The sequence below is a fragment of the Pterocles gutturalis genome, unplaced genomic scaffold, assembly GCF_000699245.1.
Source record: "Pterocles gutturalis isolate BGI_N339 unplaced genomic scaffold, ASM69924v1 scaffold5562, whole genome shotgun sequence".
In the NCBI taxonomy this organism is placed as follows: Eukaryota; Metazoa; Chordata; class Aves; order Pterocliformes; family Pteroclidae; genus Pterocles; species Pterocles gutturalis.
Genome location: NW_010110108.1, coordinates 12546 through 32018, shown reverse-complemented (window position 1 = coordinate 32018; position 19473 = coordinate 12546). Strand labels below are relative to the sequence as shown.

The following is a 19473-nucleotide window of genomic DNA, read 5'->3' as shown; positions in this document are numbered from 1 at the left end:
TCATTATCAGATTAAACCATCAGTATAAGAACTGCCTTTGTCTTGGAAGTATAAATAAAGACTTGTCAGTGGAAGATGAAGACTCTTTACCACTTTGCAAGTGAAGGGAGTGTGTAACAAAGGCTGTAAAAGTCTGAAATTTCAGCTGAGCATATTACTTTCATGGCATGTCCTATACTAAAAAACTTCAAAATATTTCACAAAAAATGTTTCTTCTAATGTGTTGTTTTAAATTCTATATTACTTAAGCAAATATTTCAATATTATATTAGCTTTTTTCTACATACTTGACGTGAATATAATTCTACCTTCCTGCCAAGTATGTCAAACCCCAAATTCACTTTCGCTTGCCAGAGTAAATGTTTATTTTGTTTTCCCACATAATGTACTCTTTAAAGTGTCACCAGGATACCAAATCTGATTGCTTTTTAATAGAGACATGGTGGGGCTTTTTTTGCTTTCATTAGGAAACAGGATAAACTATCGGTAAAGCTTCTAGTAATGAGTCCATATACAGTAGATGCTCTTCGCTCTCCTTCCCCTCATCTCAAGATTGAAAAAAAAAAAAAAGGTCCCATCAAAACTATTGTAACGGTACCTCGTTTTTTTCATAAATGCATGAAGGGTCTATAGGAGTAATGGGTGTTGGGATGGCGAACAGTATTGCAGAGCAAGAGGCCAGGATACATAGGATGTGTTTCTTCTGTTAAAGGTAAGCTGTCATTTGTTTTGCCGTGAAATGGCTGAGATGATTTAAGTTCTAATTCATTGGAAGATAGCTGTTAAGAAATGGTTTCACTAGTGGTTTCACTGGTACAGAACGTCTACATTTCAGATACTGAAAGCTTCCAGTGTATGCTTGCGTAGCTTTTCACAAGTAGTTTCACTTTGACTTTCAGCCTTGAAAGTCTCAAAGTATTCCTCCAATCTTAACCAAACTAACAAAATCTGGCAAATTTTGTTCACAAATTAAAATTTTTGAATTTTTCTGCTTTTAATTGATATGTCAGTAAAGTTTAATCTAAAAGTTTCAGTTCTACTTCTTACACAAAATTAAATATAACAGATTTAAGTATTATTGTTAAAGTTTTGTCCAATTCAGAAGTATACTTATTGAGATTTCCCTTTTTTTTCCTGGAGAAGGGAATGGGGATGTTTAATAAGAGAACTCCTGTAGTGGCTTTGGGTGGTGGTGATTGTTTTGAATTAATGGCACCATATGTTTCTTTGGTTTTATGTAAACGCTTAATAATTTTGTGGTATATTTATCAATAGGCATGGTGTAAGGAACTAACTAAATAGATTTGTTCCAAATTAGCCAAATTAGCTGGTGGTTCAAATTAACTTAATTCCAAATGTGAAATAATTTTGTTAAATCCAAGAATCTTCACATTTTCCTTTTCCCCTCTAACATTAAAAAGAGAAAAGAGAAAGAAGAGCAAAAAAGAGAAGCATTTGCCAATTAAACAAACTGCCTTTGGGAAAATAATCTTATTATTTTATTTCTCATGTATATAGTGGAGATAATGCTTACAAGGATACTAGGAAGATAAATTTGCTCATATTTAAAGAAATTCAGAAACAAGAACAGCAGCATAGAAAACATTTTCATAGTTAAACAAATAGCAAGTGTCACACAGTCATTAACATTTGACTAATGAAATATTCACGCTGGGCCAAATTCTGTTCTCAATGTCATGAATGAAGTCTCAATTAAAAAAAAAAAATCCTAATGCTTTTTTTCAAAGCCTTTCAATTCAGACAGTGATTTTTAGGGTCTCTTTATTCTTCATACCTGGGCACACTGTGCAGTTTTGATTTTGCTTTTTCCTCCTCCAGCCTGTGGAAGCTGGGTGTACACGGCTAGCGTGCATCATGGCATCACCATGCACAGACTTTGCACTGGTTTTATGTCAATGGAAATGACCACATAGGCTTTTCAGCAATTGTGAAGTGAGCCTTAAAACATGATTAATTCAGCCTTCGTTTGCACTCAGTCATGCTCAGATAGCAAATTAGTAGCAGAACCCAGGTAGGAATTTTGAATATTGAGTCCCTGTTCTTTTTCTGCTCGTGAAACACGTGCAGATTGTAAGTAATGCATATTGGTCACTGTGTTTTTTGAAGGAAGCATTTCCTTTTGAACTCAGCGTGTGACTCACCTGTTCCCTGAATTTTGGGATATGATTTTTATCTGGAGTTCCATGTCTTGCAATTATGAAATTACAAAGGGTTTTTGAAAAGAATAAAAATCTAACCATAGAATTAGACTCAGTGGCATAAATGCCACAAGTTGAATGTGAAATGTCTATATGCACACTTTTTATGTTAAGGAGGCAAGGATATATTTTTGAAGGCCACTGCGTATTGTTCTCTGACTATCATGGACTCTCAACAGAGAAAGTAAATTCAAGTAATTGTGGGGTCTTCAGTCACATGCCAAGGAAATGTACACATAGTACCATGTATTTTAATTTTAATTTTAATTTATTTTAATTTATTTTAATTTTAATTTTAATTTATTAATTTAATAGATTTTTGATTACATATCTTACATAAATTCATTGTAAAAGATGCCAGAGTTGGATTTGTCATGGAAAATGGCTGAGATAAATTGTTTTACTCATTTTGGTAGTTAATGCTTTATGGGAATTGATGACGTAGTGGCCTTCCTTTCAAAAGCCAGATCAAGGTCTCATACTAGGTGCATCCCATAGTTTGTAATCTCTCAGTCTGCATTAACAACATGTCTTATGGCCAAGGGGTGAAGTTCTCAGCTGGCAACCAGGCATCTATTTCTAACAGTCATCTGCATTCCTGTGTCTACGGGAAGAAGGGTGCATCCAGAGGTGACACGTTCTCTTACCACACCTGCAGTAGGTGTGATTGCCTATAGAAGTGCCTCTCTTTTCCCATTGGTTTTAAAGGGAGACTAGATGACACTAAAACACCCCACATTGTGAGAGGTGAGTCGTAGCCCAAGGGGCAATGCTGTAATGACTTTATGAAAGAACCAGCAGCTGGAATTCTCCTCTCTAGAGCCATCCTGGCCTGTTTTCATTCTCAAATACCTTTATATAGAGTCTGAGTTGGATTTTGATCCTGCTTGTGGGAGCATATAGAGAAAAGGCTCTTTTAGGATCTGTGTCCCTCTTTGAGAGCCCATTTTTCGGTTTTCCTTTGACAAGAAGGTGATGACCATCTGTACTAGGTGGAACCGTAAGTTAGGTCTGATGTTCAGTTAGGTCAGAGGTCCTACAGCTATTGAGGTTAATGGAAGCTTTGCTGGGGACCTGTAGAACCAGGATTTCATCTAGAAGTTGTAAGACCAAATTCACACATAGGAAGTGGGTTGCTATAATGTACACCAAATTACTTGTGCATATTGGAGAAATTTTGTGTCTTGAATTCCTTATTTGTGCATGTGCGTTCTGCCATTATTTTGGAAGTCAGGCTTTTATTTTTTTTAATATCATTTTTCAAGAAACAACATAACTGAAAGAAACATTTTTAATTTAAAAACTTTTTCATTCCACTCTAATTGAAAGAGCATCACCTGCCAAGGATGCCTGCGTGGATACGCCTGTAGCATTGCAGTACTTGTGGATCTCCTGTGCAGAATGGTAATTTCTTGTGTAGGATGGTGATCTCCCAAAGAATGGCAGATACTCTGAGAACTGGCTGTTTTTCTGCAAAAGAATATAAGACAAGTCAGTTTTATTAAGGATAAGGGAAAAGATAGAATTATACTATTTACCAGTAAGATAACAGCATTAAAATGAATATGTATTGTTTGTATGGCCTGAAGCTTAGTCCTTTACTCATTAAAGACTCCATGAGTTTCTGGCCACAAGACCAAAGAGCACACCAGCCTAGCACGAAGAGATTTCAGCGGAGGGGAAGGAGTGCGGTTTCAGGAAGTCAGATTATTTGTCAGGCAACTCTTCAGTTATTCAGCAAAATTACCAATCCTGGGTGCTAGTGGCTGTGCCTAAACTGGGTTCAAAACCAAGCTATCTGTAAATAACAATGGGGGAAAATATTATGAGGGTTGGTTGAGGATTTTTTGAGACAACACAATAACTACAAGAAATTTGCACAGAATATTAAGTAAATACAAGTTTCTAAGATGTCTGTCCTTTTATTTATCCATCTATCCATATCTCTAGTCAAATAGCTAAAAGATATATTTTAAAAATTTCTCATGGCTTACAGCATTTTCATTTTGCTTACAAGAGAGCCTCGGTAATTACTGTATTATCATTAAGTAGAGTGTGATGGCTGATTTTGACTGCAAATAAGAGAAAAAAATTAAAACTCGCTATGCAAAAGGGGCTGCTTTGGTGTTTGCATATCCCAGACAATGCAGTGATGCCTGTTTTGATGACTACAAGCTTTCCTTGTGAGATGCGAAAGCTGTTTATATGAGCCTCATTTATGAATTGATACAGAGTCAGGATAAGTGTTCAGAAGGATGCTGTCCAGAAGACATTAAGGTATCCTAATATTAGCCTGGTATGTAAAGGTTTTGATGTACAGCCAGATGGAAACCACAGGAAGGTGTTGCAGTGTCCTCAACCAGAGAAGTGAGGGAAGGTCAGTCGTCTTAATATGTTAATAAATCCCACATAACTTTTTAAATCTGGTAGCATAGTTTATCCCAAATTATTTTATGTCTTTTGGAAAGCACTGGTAGAAGATAGCCATAAATTTAACACATAGTTTTACAAAATTCATGATGATACTTGTTATAGCAGAAAAAAATATTTTCCTGTAGAAATCAAAGGTATCCCATGAAATTGAAATGTTTCTTTTGCAGCTTCCAGCTCCTAATTTCAGGCTAGCAGTAATAAATTTAGACAAGGAATTCCGATATGATATGGAGCTGGTTCAAATAAATACAGTATGTGTAGATTTTGCATATGTTCAAGGGCAAAACATTACAGGGGCAGTGAGTCCCTATCAGGAGGTCACTTTTATTTATTCCTTAAGCAATGAGATCATGACTGCTGAGAATTAATCCATTCATTTTGTTATTGTCTGTTCATTTGCTTTCTTTCTTCATAATTCCCTTGAAATTTTTACATAATCTCAGATAGTCTAGCCAGCTCCCTTCTCCCTACTTATCTGCACATACTTTTTTAGATTACATTTTACATACTTTGAGGAAGATGAATGGAGTTAACACACACCCGGGGTACAAAGCTGTCTTTGTATGTACTTGCATTGCTTTGAGATCAGAGCAGGCACCAAATTTCCTGAGTCGTTCTTTAGTCTTGGCTTTTGCTTAGTCCTAAAATGGAAATTGCCCTATTGGCGATGGTGTTCTTCACTCATCATCACTCATCAGAGCAGGACTCACCTTGTTTTTCTGAGGATGTCTGTACTGTGGACACGTAGACCTAAGCCAGTGTCCCAAGGGCTCTGTTGGTGATGTCCACATTTTATGAACTTCAGACAAATTCTTAGATGTGATTCATCTGACTCATTTTAGACATCTAGTTTAGGATGAAGTTGGTCTCTAAAAGTGCCTATTATCTTTTTTACTATAAAGGGACTCTAGGTAACTAATTAGGATACTGCAGATGTCTAACTTATTCAGGTGAAACCTATCTTTTTTCCTGGACACAAAATCACCAGTTTTCTATAATGAAAAATTATAATTTAAAAATAAAGTCAATTTTAATTAATATTTGTCATCATCCACAGCTTCCTTTCATGTCATTTACAGTTGTAGATCTTCACCATCTTGTACACAGATAAGATTTTCAAGGTTCTTACGGTTCTCTGTTTATTGGGGGGGATGGGGTTAATAATATTGTAGAGAAAAAAAGCAAAACCGATTTTTACTATTTAGAACTGTGAAAACGCATTAGAATTGAGGTCATCTTGGTCTGCCAGTAAAAGACCTCATGTTTTCTTCTGATATTGTGAACTTTGTACTAATCACATAAGCACTCTAAACCAGTATTACATCAAAGACCTCAAGTTTGCTATGCAGACTTGTTCAGATTAATGGTTACTGCAGAATGTATGGTATGTTCTGTAAGAGGTGGGTAAAAATGATAAAAATCCGCTGTATGTCTGTACTTTATAGCCAAATCAAGTATTGCATTACAAAAGCTATTGATCTTTCCCCATCTGGCATTTTTATTTTCTGTATAAAACTCTGAGTCAGCTTAATCTTTGAAAATGCTTACTCTTAAAACCCTTTTTTTTCTTTGCTTACCAATTCAAGTGATTCTCAGAAGAGTAAATACATTTTTACTTTATGTAACAAAAATCTTCGGGTAGTGATAATCCTCAGATAATTTCATGATATGGAAGACTAAAAATGTGTTTTCAGCATATTTTGTAAATGCTTCAGTATTGAGCTACCTTTTACTTTATTCATAAAATGATTTTTTATTTATTTTTTAAGTCTAGGTAATTTTTGACCTTCAACCCAAGAGCTGTCAGGTATAGCATAGAGTGCCCTGTCATTCTCTACGCTAAATGAAAAAAAAATAAATTTTGCATAGTCTTTTAGTAATATCAGCCATTGCAGGGCAACTTAGTTGTTTTCTCCAGGGTGGTCACCTAGCTCCTTTGAAGCCATGATAGGTCCACAATGAAAGGGTCTTTAGCAAAGGAAATCAGGAAATCACGCCACAGTATGAATATGCAAGCAGTTTGGGAAGCCAACATCTTCATCATTAACATTGTTGCCAAACACAAGGGTGTCCAGCCATGCTTGCATACGTTTCCCAAATGTTCCAGCCTAGCAGCTACTCGGCACATTTCCTCCAAACACGAAACAGTTGGTAAGCAAGTTAACATTTGGCCTCTTGCCGTCCCCCCACACAAAGAGCTTTATATGTCAAGTGTGAAGGCTTTAAAATGGAATCAAAATAAGCTTGTTTATCATCCTGGATGGTAGGTGACAACATGCAACTCTACCCTTTCTTTCTTTTCCCTTTTTGGTCTTCCTTTTTAGCTCTTCACGCTGAAAGGAGGATAGAATGCAACACATTTTTGGAAGACTAAGCGTCCATTTCCTGTGCCAGGTCCTATCTACTGCATCCTTCAGCGTGTTCCAAGGAAAGCATGAAAAGTATTTTAACTCTGCTGTACGCCACATAACTCAGCTTCTTAACTGCTTAGAGTGACTAGTACTACTATAGAGGGAGTAAAAACTATTTTTAATCCTTGTGATAAACCAGCAGGGCAGTGTCATTGATGTCATTTATTGTATCTGGTTTCAAGCTGAGATTGCTTCAAGGTGGCGTATCCTTAGGGGTTTCAATGTTTCTTCGTGTAGGAAAGATGCCCAGCAAATTTGCTTTCATTCTGATGAAAGATGACTTCAGTCCTGTTGGAGTGACTTTCTACTCCTTCCCAAAGCAGAATTTGGAAAACTCCACTTGTATAAAATTGAAGTTGTTTCTGAGTTAAAACATCCTGTATCGTTTCTTGTCTTAAAATGGCTGAAAAATAAATACTTTGAAAAAGCAGGTGGGTATTCATTACATAGACTTAAAAGAAAGCATTTCTTACAGATGATAGGATTTTCACACACTTTCTGTGGCTTCCCCAACATTGAATGTCGTTTCCTTTAAACTCTTTCGTCCTGGAGTAACACTGTTCAGAGTAATGTGCTCACGCTTTCTTTTCCCTCTTTATCCCATGTTATTGATTCATTTAGAGTTTATAAAATGTACCTTAGAAATATAGAGATAAGGGAACATTGTTTTTTTCCAAAGCAAGGATGATGTAAGAGAAAATAATTACTATTTATAGTCTTGAGAGGAAGAGGAAAGGTGATCTGCTGTTGTCTTCTGCTTCGGTGTTTCATTAAAGATGATACACCTATGCTACCCATCTGTATTTCTCCTGCATTTGCTGGTTATTTATAGACTGTTCTAAAACTGGTAGGACTGATGGAATAGCTATCCTTATCCCTTGAACTGTGAGTTTCCATGCCATGATGTGGGGTTTTTTTGTTAAAGTGTATTGGGAAGAAAGTATAGTCCAGTTATTTATGATAAAAGCTGTTTGATTTGATGCTGTTTTAGAGCATCACTGTAGAATCCACCTTTAAGAAAGAGTTCTTTTAGAGCAGAGGACTGAAGAGAGAAAGTAGTTTTATTTCACAGATATGTGGGTAATTATGCTACATAAAAATATTCATACAGAGAAAAAGTAAGTGTAAGTATTCATTTAGTGTAGAAGAACAAAATTGAGTCCGGGGTTTAGACAACTGCTGTAGAGAATTTCTAGAGAGAATTGAAGTCCCTATTGAAAAATCCCTCAGCCACACCTTTGATTAGTATTTTTTTGTTTCAGTTATTATAAAGAAACTTGCAGTGTTTTGATAGTGAACATGCTGTGAGGTGTAGTGACTAGCCCTTGACGACATGCATTTTCAGAGTTTTATAGTCCGTGTGCTGGGAGTAGTCATTGCAAAATCATTTAATTTAACGTAACTGCTCTTGGGGTTAATCTATTTTTGCAGTTTCCATGTTACATTATGAGATGCCTGTAAAAGTTAAAGTGTCCTTGTCAAATTTCTACATGTCTTTTTCCTTTGTCACCTCAAGTAGGACTTTGAAGCATTACTCCTCATGTTAGCATTTCATGTCACTTTGCTTTCCTGTGCCTTCCTTGATGTTGCAAAAGGTTTTAAATCCCTGGGACTGTTGGATGTGAAGGGTAATAGCCAATGGCTTGACATATAGATGGCAACAGGGAAAAACTGAATTTCCCGGGTATTCATACTGAAGCCTTTATTGTTCAATAGTATGATTGTTGAACTAAATTGATCTTCATCAACAATGTGGACAAAAATGTGTGCAAAGATACAAAATGCACATTCTGCATATCTGTTGCTGATAGTAAATTAAGAGTGACTGGCACACTGATTGATGGAGCTTCAGTCCGGACAGGTCTTGAAAACCCTGGGAGCTGAACCAACAGGAACTTCACTGAGTTTCTGCATTTGAGACAGGGTAACCCCATGCACCAGTACGGCTGGATACCAACTGTCTGGGTAGCAGCCCTTCTGGGAAGAACCTGGGGGGTGATAGTGAACATCAAGTTGAACATGAGTCAACAGTTTGGTCTCATCATATTAAAGCAGAACTCAGACTTTTGCAGAAATGTGGCTGGCAGACTGAAGGAAGTTGTCATACTCTTCTACTTGGTGCTGTTGAACCAAATCTGGAACACTTTCCAGTTTTGAATCTTTCAGTTCCACAGAAGTGCTGAGCAACTGGAAAGGTTTAGCTGAAAGCTACTGAGAGCTCAGGGCCCTGGAGCATGTGATCTATCAGAAGAGGCTGAGATTACTTAGTTTTACTAGTCTGAAGAAGAGGAGGGTAAGATTAGGTATCAGCCTACAACTGCTGAAGGGCAGTTACAATGATGGTGGAACCAAACTTCTCTTAGTAGTGCTGCATAGAATAAAGAAGCTCAAGAACCACAGATTGTTGCCTGGTGGTTTCAAGTAGGACATTAGAAATCTTTTTGCCAAGTACAACACTGGAGCAGGTTACCCAGAGGAGGTGTAAAATCTCTGTCCTTGGTGGTGTTCAGGACACTGCTAGAGAAAGCGAGAGCTGACTTCATCTAGTGTTGGCAATAGTCCTCTTTTAAGCTGGAGGTTGGGCTAGAGACCTCTAGAGGGAGGATTGTTAGAGAGAGATTTCAAGCAAAAGTTTTGCGAACCTGCAAATTTCTGTGTAAAATTTCAAGAAAAATTTGTCAGAGAAGCTCAATCTGTTTGATTACCCACCTAAAGTTAAATTATTTCTGTATTACCTGAGCGTACCCAGCTAGTAACTTCTGACTGGCAAACAAAGACACAAATGATTACAGAATTTAAACCATATTGCATAAAAAGTTAGCATTTTAAATTATTTGAAGAAAATGTTTCTTAATGTATGAAAAATTTAAACCCAAATTTGATGCATTTCTAGAACATATAGTAAAATTACATAAGAAATTCTAGGACTGCCATTTCTAGGATGTATTATGTGAGAAGTGTCCCGTGCTATGTAGAAATTCAGATTAGATGATCCTGGTGGTTCCCTCTGTCTTCAATAGTATGACTGAATTAATTCAGAGGTAAACCAGATCTCTGTTATGGTTATGCTACATGAGGGTTGAAGTTACATCATGTATTGTAAAAAATATTTTTAAAGTATATAAAATCAATCTAGACTTACTTAATGTCTTGTTGGAATAGATTAAGTGAAAATTTTTACTTATCTGAAATGGCAGCTTCACAAAATATAGTCAAGATGCCAGAAGTATGCATAGGAGAACTGAAAAATGCCTCCTAAGCAGAACAGTTTCTATCCTGGTGACTAAAAGTTAAAAAACAGTAGAAACAATTGACTGAGTAGAGAAGAAAAGAAGGAATATCCAGGTATGTTCCTGGACAGTTAGTGGTTTAGTTTACAACTAAATTGAGCATGTTGACTGTCAACAAGATCTCTTGATGGATTGGACTGTCATAGAAGAGTGACCTAAGAGGCAGAGAATAGAGGAAGAAACTGTGTATTTGAAGTACTGATTATTTTTCTTTTCTGATTTGAGAAACTGCTAAGGCCAAATGTTGGTTGAATAGCCTGTCTCCAAATACACTTATCAACAGCCTTTTTTTTTTTTTTTCAATTAAATTAGATTAAAGAACTTCACCATTTCAATTTAATCAGATGTAAAAGTGGTCGGGGAGTCAGAGCAAAATCTATGTGCGTGTGTGGTTTTCTTCTTGTTGGTTTTTGTCCTTAATGTGAACACACCTGTGCTTTACCTTCTGTGTGCGTGGTTTCTTGAGCTGTATGGACTCAGTGCAGAAGTCTTGGTATCATCAGCCACTCTTGATACCACTTTGTATCCTTAATTATGGTTCTGTTCTTACCAGGTGTAATGATTTATTCATTGAGCTGTTGTTTTGAAGATAGTTGTATTCTTTTCCTTGATGCTTAAGACAATCTGCTTTCCCTGAGAGACTTGAGTAAGCTGTCTCCTTCCAAAGAGGATAGTCATTCTCTTTAATGGAACTACTGCTTTCTGCCTCCAATATCTGAAGGACTTAATCTCTTCTAGAGACCTAAAGACTTTGGTCTTCTAGAGACCAGATCCTTGTGGAAACCACCCCTGCTCTGTTGAAGTGAAGAAAACTCAAGCATATGCTCAAACCTAACCATGAACTTCAGTGCTGCGTCAGTCACAGTTCCACTGTGGCACAGTGTGTAAATGGAGGGGAGGGTGTGTGTAATGTTTATGGTTTCATACCTTGACGGTTTTAAGATTTACTCTTTTGGTTGTCACTGGACTCCATGTGAAATACATTCTTAAATCCAGCAGTGAACATTTTAAGCCATTTTTTCTTGAACGAGCTCTAATTCAGTCTAATTTCCTTTTTTTTTTTCTTGTAGGTATTCAGAAGTGTTAAAAATCAAGCATAGATTAAGAGTGGGAAAAAAATGAAACAGGCACATTCACCACTTAGTTACTACTGTGTATTGAGTGTGGGAAGGGGCACTTCAGTGCTTCTGTCTGATACGTCCTCAATGTGGTGGAATTTATTCATTTCGCTACTGCTAGTGCCCCCATTTTAAAAGCACACAGGTTCAGTTCTGCTCAGTGCAGAACACATTGGCCTTGGTCCAGGAGAACGTTTTATTTGTCTGGTCCCCTGTAAGCATGTAGGCAGACTACTCATGTGCTTCGGTGTAAATGTGCACCTCGGTCAGGGCAGGAGTGCTCAGCACCTTTCCTAACTCAGCCCTCATCGCTGTTGTAGGTGGGTGGCATGCCAGCAGAATTTTAAAATAAGAATTGACACACTCCTCTGGGAAATTTAACTCACAAGACTAATAACCGATCTGTGGTTTATATTTCTGCGCCTTAACTTGTTCAATGCACGTTTAATTTGGGAAGGTCATTTGAAGGTTATGGCAGGGGCGCTTTGGTGCTGTAATTTCTGTTGTGGAATGCGGTTCTTGTTGGAATAAGGTACATCATGTACTTCTACTCTTTTGTCAGAGAGCAGAAAGACAAACACGAACGATGGACTCGGTCCAGTACGCAGAATTTTGTGAAAGTCGGCAATTGAGTTTTTGTAAGTATTATAATGGCTGCACTGTCTTAAGATGTTCGATTATTATTTCATGTAATAGAGAACACAGCACAACCTCGTGTTTTGTGAAAGCACTTTTGTTTCATCCGCGACAATAAAACTTGAAATTCTTTGTCTGCATAACTCCTGGGAACTATTTAGAATAGTTCCAGGCTGCCAGGCAGAGTATTTTATTTGAATATTTACCAAGCTTTCTATACGCTGAAATACTGTGCTGGTAGGGATGACTGCAAAGACAGAACTGGTAAAGAGTTACTGGATTAAAACAGCCATACTTGCCTGGAGTCTGTCCGGGTGGTGTTGCAGTCAGCATATTAGTAAAGTTTCATGGTTGAAGGTTTTTCGGAATGCCTCTAAAATTAGAGAAGAGCATCAAGTTTTGCTTTTATTTCCCTATCCGCAGAGACACAAAGAACTTACTAAAGAGTCTTTTTCTATTTTAAGCTGTAAGCTCCCGCTGTGGAATTTATTCGACATTAGCCAAATTCATCAGTATACGCCATTCCAACACTAATAACATGATGACAGAATTAGGGCTTTACTAGCACTGAAAACCAACTTACTAGAAGTACTTGTGGGCCACAACTATAATGAGCTGTAAATTAATGGGCTTGATCATGTAGCAAAACATCATTACAGAAGCGGTTAAGTGATGACTAAGGTTTTAGGTCAAATGTCAGAGAAAGTGAGGTGAAGGAGCCAGTAAAAATCATGACAAAACAGCACATGATCCTGCAACACAGACTGGAACACAATGGTGTCTTTAAATGAGAGACCTTATCGTGTTCTTCCTTTTAAGTTTGAAGAAGGAGTGACTCATTTATGGCAAATAAATGACACATTTGAAATAGTCTTCTGTATCAGCAAATGTCGGCAAATGTAGGAAAACATGTTTTGGAAGCATTTCTTTTCCTAATTCAATAGGTTTCATAAGATTAGCTATAATTTGGCATCACACATCTGTGAGCCATTAGCTGAATGATACCTCAGATTAGGGTGACTTCAGGAAATGAGAGGTTTGTGATAAAGTCATTTTTAAAACCTCAAAATTATCATCTGCAGACAGAACAAATGGAAATCTTAAATTTGCTAAATAAAATTGAATAAAATGAAATTGAATGTTGCTGGCCAGGGGACTGTGATCTGTAAAAGTATCTCCGTGGTATTTTCACAGTGTTTTCAAATGACCGTGTCTATACAGTTCTTTTACACTGACATTTAGTGTCATTAAAGAATAAGAGAATTACAGTGGTTAGAAAATAGTAGCAAGAGAGACTCATGCACAAATTCAATTGCATAATATGAACTCAATTAGATAGAACATACCAAAGGCCATGCAGAACATTTGCTCAAAACTAATGTGAAGGATATTTTTTACTTATTTTCTTGTATTTTGATAAAAATTGAATGCATTGCTATGTTTAAAGTTGTGAACCCTTTTTGCTGTAATATAAACCCATGAAAACTGTCACAAGAGAATATACCTGAAAGGGGCTTCAGGAAGCCTGTTCTAACAAAATATATTAATAATTACAGCAGTGTATATTTCTGTGCATTTTTAAAGAGAGGCAAAAGAAAATGTCTATCAAAGGATCAAGTACTACAGGATTACAAATTTAAATTCTAGGGAACATTTTGTGGTCCTGCTGTCACCTTCACACTTCTTCTCTTGCTTTGTTTTCTTTTTTTCTGTAGTGACCCAGTGTAGCCTTTTCATTCCTGCCTAAAAGAATAACCATTATTTGTGTCTGTTTTCTGTTTAACCCCTGACTTGTCCTTAGTTTTTCAGTCTTTGTTGAAGACTCTTTGAAAGATCTGTTTCAAATTATTATCCCACCTTGTATTTACTTCATTTGGGTTGTCCTGTCTTCACAAACAACCCTCGTTAAGACCTCTATATTAATAGCTTCTTTCTGTCCAAGTCTCCATGGCTTTTTGTGGTCATCTTTTCCACCACTGACCTAAGTAAGAGGATCCTTTTTTTCCTTTTTTTACTCTCAGCAAACATCATGTTTCTTTGTCCCATATTTTTCCTTGTACTTTCTTCTAAGTGATCTCATCCATTAGTGCCGTGAAGTTCTCGTATGAGTGTTGATCATTTGCAGTTCTACATCTATCCTTATTTCTTTATATCCAAAGCACATCTTTAAAACACTCATCTACAAATCATTTTGACTAGCTTGTCAGCACCTAATCCCTGGATAGTTAACACAAGGACTTCCTAGTTCTTTTGTCTTTTTTCATTTGTCTTCACTATTGTTAATACAATTATTTCATTTTATCTGGACTCAGATTTGTGTTGATTTCTTCTAGTGCTTTCTCTCGTTTGTCAAAGATGTGATGCAATCATATTATTTCTTTTACAATAATACAATGAAAATCAGATTTGTCACATCTAGAACCCACTGAGGTAGACCCTTCCTTGTTCTGAAATCTCCCGTATTATTGATTAGCTCTGTGTTTTTCTCTTTACTCTGTGCTGCTTATGGGTGTCCAACATGTTGTGTATGAAATAAGTTGTTCCCCACTAATTCCATTTTGATAATTCCTTCCTCAGACAATTAAATCACACGCACATTCCTTGTTTCACATTTGCAGTATTTTCTACAACTGGAAAAAAAACAGCATTATTTTGGCCTACCTGTTGTTAATTTTTACTTTTCCCCTTATGATTTGAACGGACAGCAAAGAAAGCCTCCAAGTTTCGTGACTGGTTGGACTGCAGCAGTATGGAAATAAAGCCAAATGCAGTTGCAATGGAGATTTTGGCATATTTAGCGTATGAGACTGTGGCACAGGTAAGGGAATGTACTGGTACTGATTGAACTCCAGATTAATGAAATGAATTAATAGAATCATAGAATGGTTTGGGTTGGAAGGGACCTTACAGATCATCGAGTTCCAACCCCTGGCTATGGGCAGGGACACCTCCCACATCCCATTCATTACTCTTGGAGTCACTTCAGCCTCAGGTGACTGTTGTAAGCCCCTTCAGAAGCACGCAGTCACTACTCCAGCTAACCACGCTAACTCGATTCCTGTCCAGTCTTCCAATTTACTGTGTGACAGATGCATACTGTACCATATTCATCCATCTGATACACAAATAGAAATGTGTTCTAATGGTTACAGAGGAGAGTGGAGTCCAGCACGAACTTTATTCAAGTCCAAACTGAAACCACATACTTTGCTATGTGACCTTTGGCAGTGCACTGACGCTCATTCAACCCCATTGCACAATTGGATGAAAAAGCAGGATTTCCTGGAAAACAAAACATTACCTTAGTGCCAAGCCGAGCCCTCTCGGGTAGATAGATTACTCCGTATATTTAGAGAAGTGGAAAAGAAAGGTTCCTTAGGCTGAAGTATCTCTGAATAAATTTGTTTTCAACTGAGAAACACTAAGAATAATCTGCCTCTACCATAGAATCATAGAATCATAGAACGGCCTGGGTTGAAAAGGACCATAGTGATCATCTGGTTTCAACCCCTCCCCGCCATATGCAGGACCGCCAATCACTAAACCAGGCTGCTCAGAGCCACATCCAGCCTGGCCTTGAATGCCTCCAGGGATGGGGCATCCACGACCTCCCTGAGCAACCTGTTCCAGTGTGCCACCACCCTCAACTCCTCTCTCTCTTCATTGTTGTGATGGCATTTGTGGTAAGTACCATGTCAGTAAACCTTTCTGTTTGTGCCTTTCCAGTTGGTGGACTTGGCCCTCTTGGTTAAGCAGGACATGGCTCCCAAAGCTGGTGACCCGTTCAGTCACGCCATATCTGCCACCTTCATACAGTATCACAACTCTACTGAGGTAAATCTTGCTTTTTCACATATCAATGCATTTTATGTTTTATTTTTACATGTTTTCTGTGGTTTGTTGCTTTCAGAGTAGATGTTACTGAATGTGGTATTGATATAGACTTCTGTTATAGAGTTTATGAACATTGAAGTTGTTGATTTAGATGGAAAGACATTAAATTATAGCTCCAAAAATTAAATTATTATCAGCATCTTTTTATATAAATGGAAATCCTCTTCTCTTGAGTGGAAATTCTTCCTCTCTGTATTGAAGGCTCTCTGTTGCAGATTTGGAGATTAAAGCTGTCAACAGTAGCAAGTGCAGTAAGTACTGTCTTGCATGCATTGATGTGATACGGATATTATTGTAACAAATAATTTTTGTGATTCTGGTATCTAATAGCTGTTTGACATCTTGCTCTTACAGCCACATCTCTTAGGGCAATCTACAAGTGTGAAGACCAGTCTTGACTCTCCTGAAAACACACCACCTCCTACACCTACACCCCCAGCATCAGCAGGACAGCAACATCTTGGGAAAACCCCATCAGGAGCCCTGGGGAACGGTGGAATTGGACAGGACTCTACCAAATCCAAACAAAGGAAAAGAAAAAAGGTATTTGGTGCACAAGCCTGAAAAAAAAAAAAAAAAAGAAAAAAAAGAAACCAAAACATCTTAAGGAAATTACACGTCACATTTTAAATATTAACTTTAACATATGTCACATGTTTACTGCCAAAATTATTGTAGGGCCAAAGGTGTGGTTTGGTGTTTTTTCTATCAGAACTAGGCTAAAGCTTCTCAGTAATACCTTGCAAACTGAATTTTGTTGCTTCTAAGATGAGCTGTTCCTCTGCAGCCACAGCAGTAGCCACCATCCCAAATAATCATCCCCTTCCCTGACAGTAGCAGCTAGCATAGGTTTTGAGGTTCAAAGCATAAGCAAAGTAGCCAAAGAGGTGGTTGTGATTTTCCTGCTCCCAGCAGCCTTAGGCAACTGCCTTCTTTGCCTATAACAACTTTGCCTGACCTGCTTTCTTTTTATGCCAGTTGGTTGCATTCAATCTAAATATTTGTTTACTTTGCATAAAATATGGATGCCTCATATTCAGAGTGTAAAATGTAAATATTACAATTCCTGTCTGCTGTTGTAGATCCTTGGTATTCTTTCTGAGAGGCATATATGTACCTGAAAACCACAAGGGAAATAGATTTGATTAAATGAGCTGGATAGGAAGCACTGCGTTAGTCACTTAGGGCTGTTTTGGAAAAATGTGATGGCACTGCTCACTTTGCTGCAAAGCAATGGAGTGACTTGTGATTTTTCTCTGTGTGTTGCTCTCCTGCAATCATTTTTTCAGAGTTCCACCAGTGATTTTTGCAATGACAGATAGAAAAATTTGTATTTTCTCCTTGTAGTGTCATCGGTGCTGTAGATACTCCCAATACAGTCAACTTTTTCTCTTCTTCGTTTAGAAAGCCTTTAGTGAATCCTAAAAACCTCTCTGAAAACTTTTGCTTTTTCCTCTCCCTTCTTATATTACATTTGATAATATTTGTTTCTGTGGCTGATTTCAATCATAATTCCTAGGAACAAGAATTTAGCTGGAGATGTAGTTTTTGATACATTATGTTTCACTAGTGTTGTGAGTTTATTTCAAATTCTTAATGTTTGACTTAAGGTTTTTTGAAATAATTTAAGTGCACAGTTTTAATGAAATGTTCCCATGACTTATCCAATTTGCTTAGGTATATACCGAATATAACTGAGGCATTGAGACAAATGAGTTAACTTGGTGAAGAATATTATTCTTAGTCCATGAAGACCCAGTCCAGCTGAAAATATTTGAGTTTCATATTGCCTTCATGAACGTCAATCAGCAAGGGAAGAATCTGCCATCGTATTATGAATAATTCTGTGTGTACACACACACACACAGGCTCCAGTGGACTCAGCATTCTTGAAAATAAAACATTTTTTTAAAAATATACCAAGTTTGAAAGCATTAGTATTTAGTGTAAATGCATGAGGGGACTGTGTATGTGTGTACATTAAATTTCAGTGTATAATTTAAGTTTTTGTCATTCTTCGTACGTTCACTAATATAATTTTCATGAATTTATTACCAAGCAGCCATCATTCTGATAAGTTATCTGAATTCTGACAAGCACCTGTGTCTAAATGGAGCCCAAACCAACATTTTGGTTTGACTAGCAAGGAGAAAAAGGCAACTTTTTATTTTAAAATCCTGGGGATATTTTTGTAAAATCAATGGACCAGTAGCAGTGAATTCTTATTTTTCGTACGTAGAGTCCTTAATCCAAAAAGTCATTTGAAATTTGAAAACAATCCAGTTTAAGGTAATTAAAATATTTTTGCATCCCTTTGACACCATTATGTCACAGGTTTCATCTTCAGCTTTCGATCTGATATTACTCAATGGTGATTTTGGTGTCAAATTGCCTTCCACTTTGGGCACTTGTTCAATATTTTCCCCACCCCTTGACATCATAATGAGAGCCTGAAATGTTTTAAAAATAGTTTCTGTGGTTATTGCAGTGTGACTTATATGACCCTTTCATTTTAGTTTGAACATTTTCTGCTCTTTTCAATTGCAACATACAGCAGCACTAGGTGAAAGATTTAAGAGGACAAATACGGTGTTCTTTGGGTCTCTTAAGTAAAGTTCATGTAAAAGTCCTCTTTGATTTGTTAATAGCTTTTTTTCTCTAATGTAGTGTGTGGCAGCAATGATGTGTATCCTCAGGAAAATAAAACATTGGTCCATTTTACAAAGGTTTATTTTCATACTTTATGCACTGTAGGTCTGTTGTGTGTTTTTGATTTAGCAACAATTTATGTGTTTTTCTGTTGCAGAGCACTGCAGCCTGTGGTATAGAGGCTCAAAGCGATGCCATCCAGCCCAGCCACATCAGAGAGGCCATTCGACGCTACGGCCACAAGATTGGCCCCCTTTCCCCATTCACAGTACGTAATAACAGAGTTATAAAAAGTTATATTTATAATCTTAAAGAACTTTGATTTTCAAGTGGTCAAATGAAGAAGCTTTGGAATTGTTGAGAGCAATTTGTGGTAACTGTAATTTTCTTTATAAAAGTGGCATAATTCTCTTGGGAAATAAAACTTAGTAATTTCTGTCTCTTTTTGGAAAGACAAAAAAGTTTTTTTTTTCTTTTAAATATTATTTTCTTTCAATTACAAAATATGCTTTTTTGTTAGTGCTTGAATTTTCTGTTTTTGCAAAGTTTAGGTTTACAGTTATTTTAAATTATATGTATTCCAATATGGTGAGGAGCACTTTATATTCTAAAATTAGTTGTGTGTCAGATACTGCTCCTATTGGAAGTTGAACTCTCAAGTGACACATTTATGGTTGGAGAAAGAAGAGAATGGTTTCTTTAGACAACTTTGAACCTCCACTAAAATGTAATAGAACCGAGCTTGTGGTAAAACACTGATGGGTTGTGAGGTTTCGCCATCATTTTTTCTATGCAAATTGTAAATCCATTGTTCAGAGCAGCC

At 37.0% G+C, this 19473-nt stretch overlaps 1 protein-coding gene across 1 annotated transcript in view; it reads left to right on the top strand.

Moving 5' to 3' along the window:
• SUPT3H (suppressor of Ty 3 homolog (S. cerevisiae)) overlaps positions 1-18918 on the top strand; it is a gene marked incomplete at both ends in the record, with an annotated part of 81724 nt that extends 62806 nt beyond the window's left edge. Inside the window, 5 exons of the mRNA XM_010073212.1 lie at positions 12034-12109; positions 14813-14925; positions 15834-15941; positions 16356-16544; positions 18808-18918. Coding sequence (XP_010071514.1) covers positions 12034-12109; positions 14813-14925; positions 15834-15941; positions 16356-16544; positions 18808-18918 — 597 coding nt within the window. The remainder of the gene's footprint in view (positions 1-12033; positions 12110-14812; positions 14926-15833; positions 15942-16355; positions 16545-18807) is intronic.
• Positions 18919-19473: the final 555 nt, after the last annotated feature.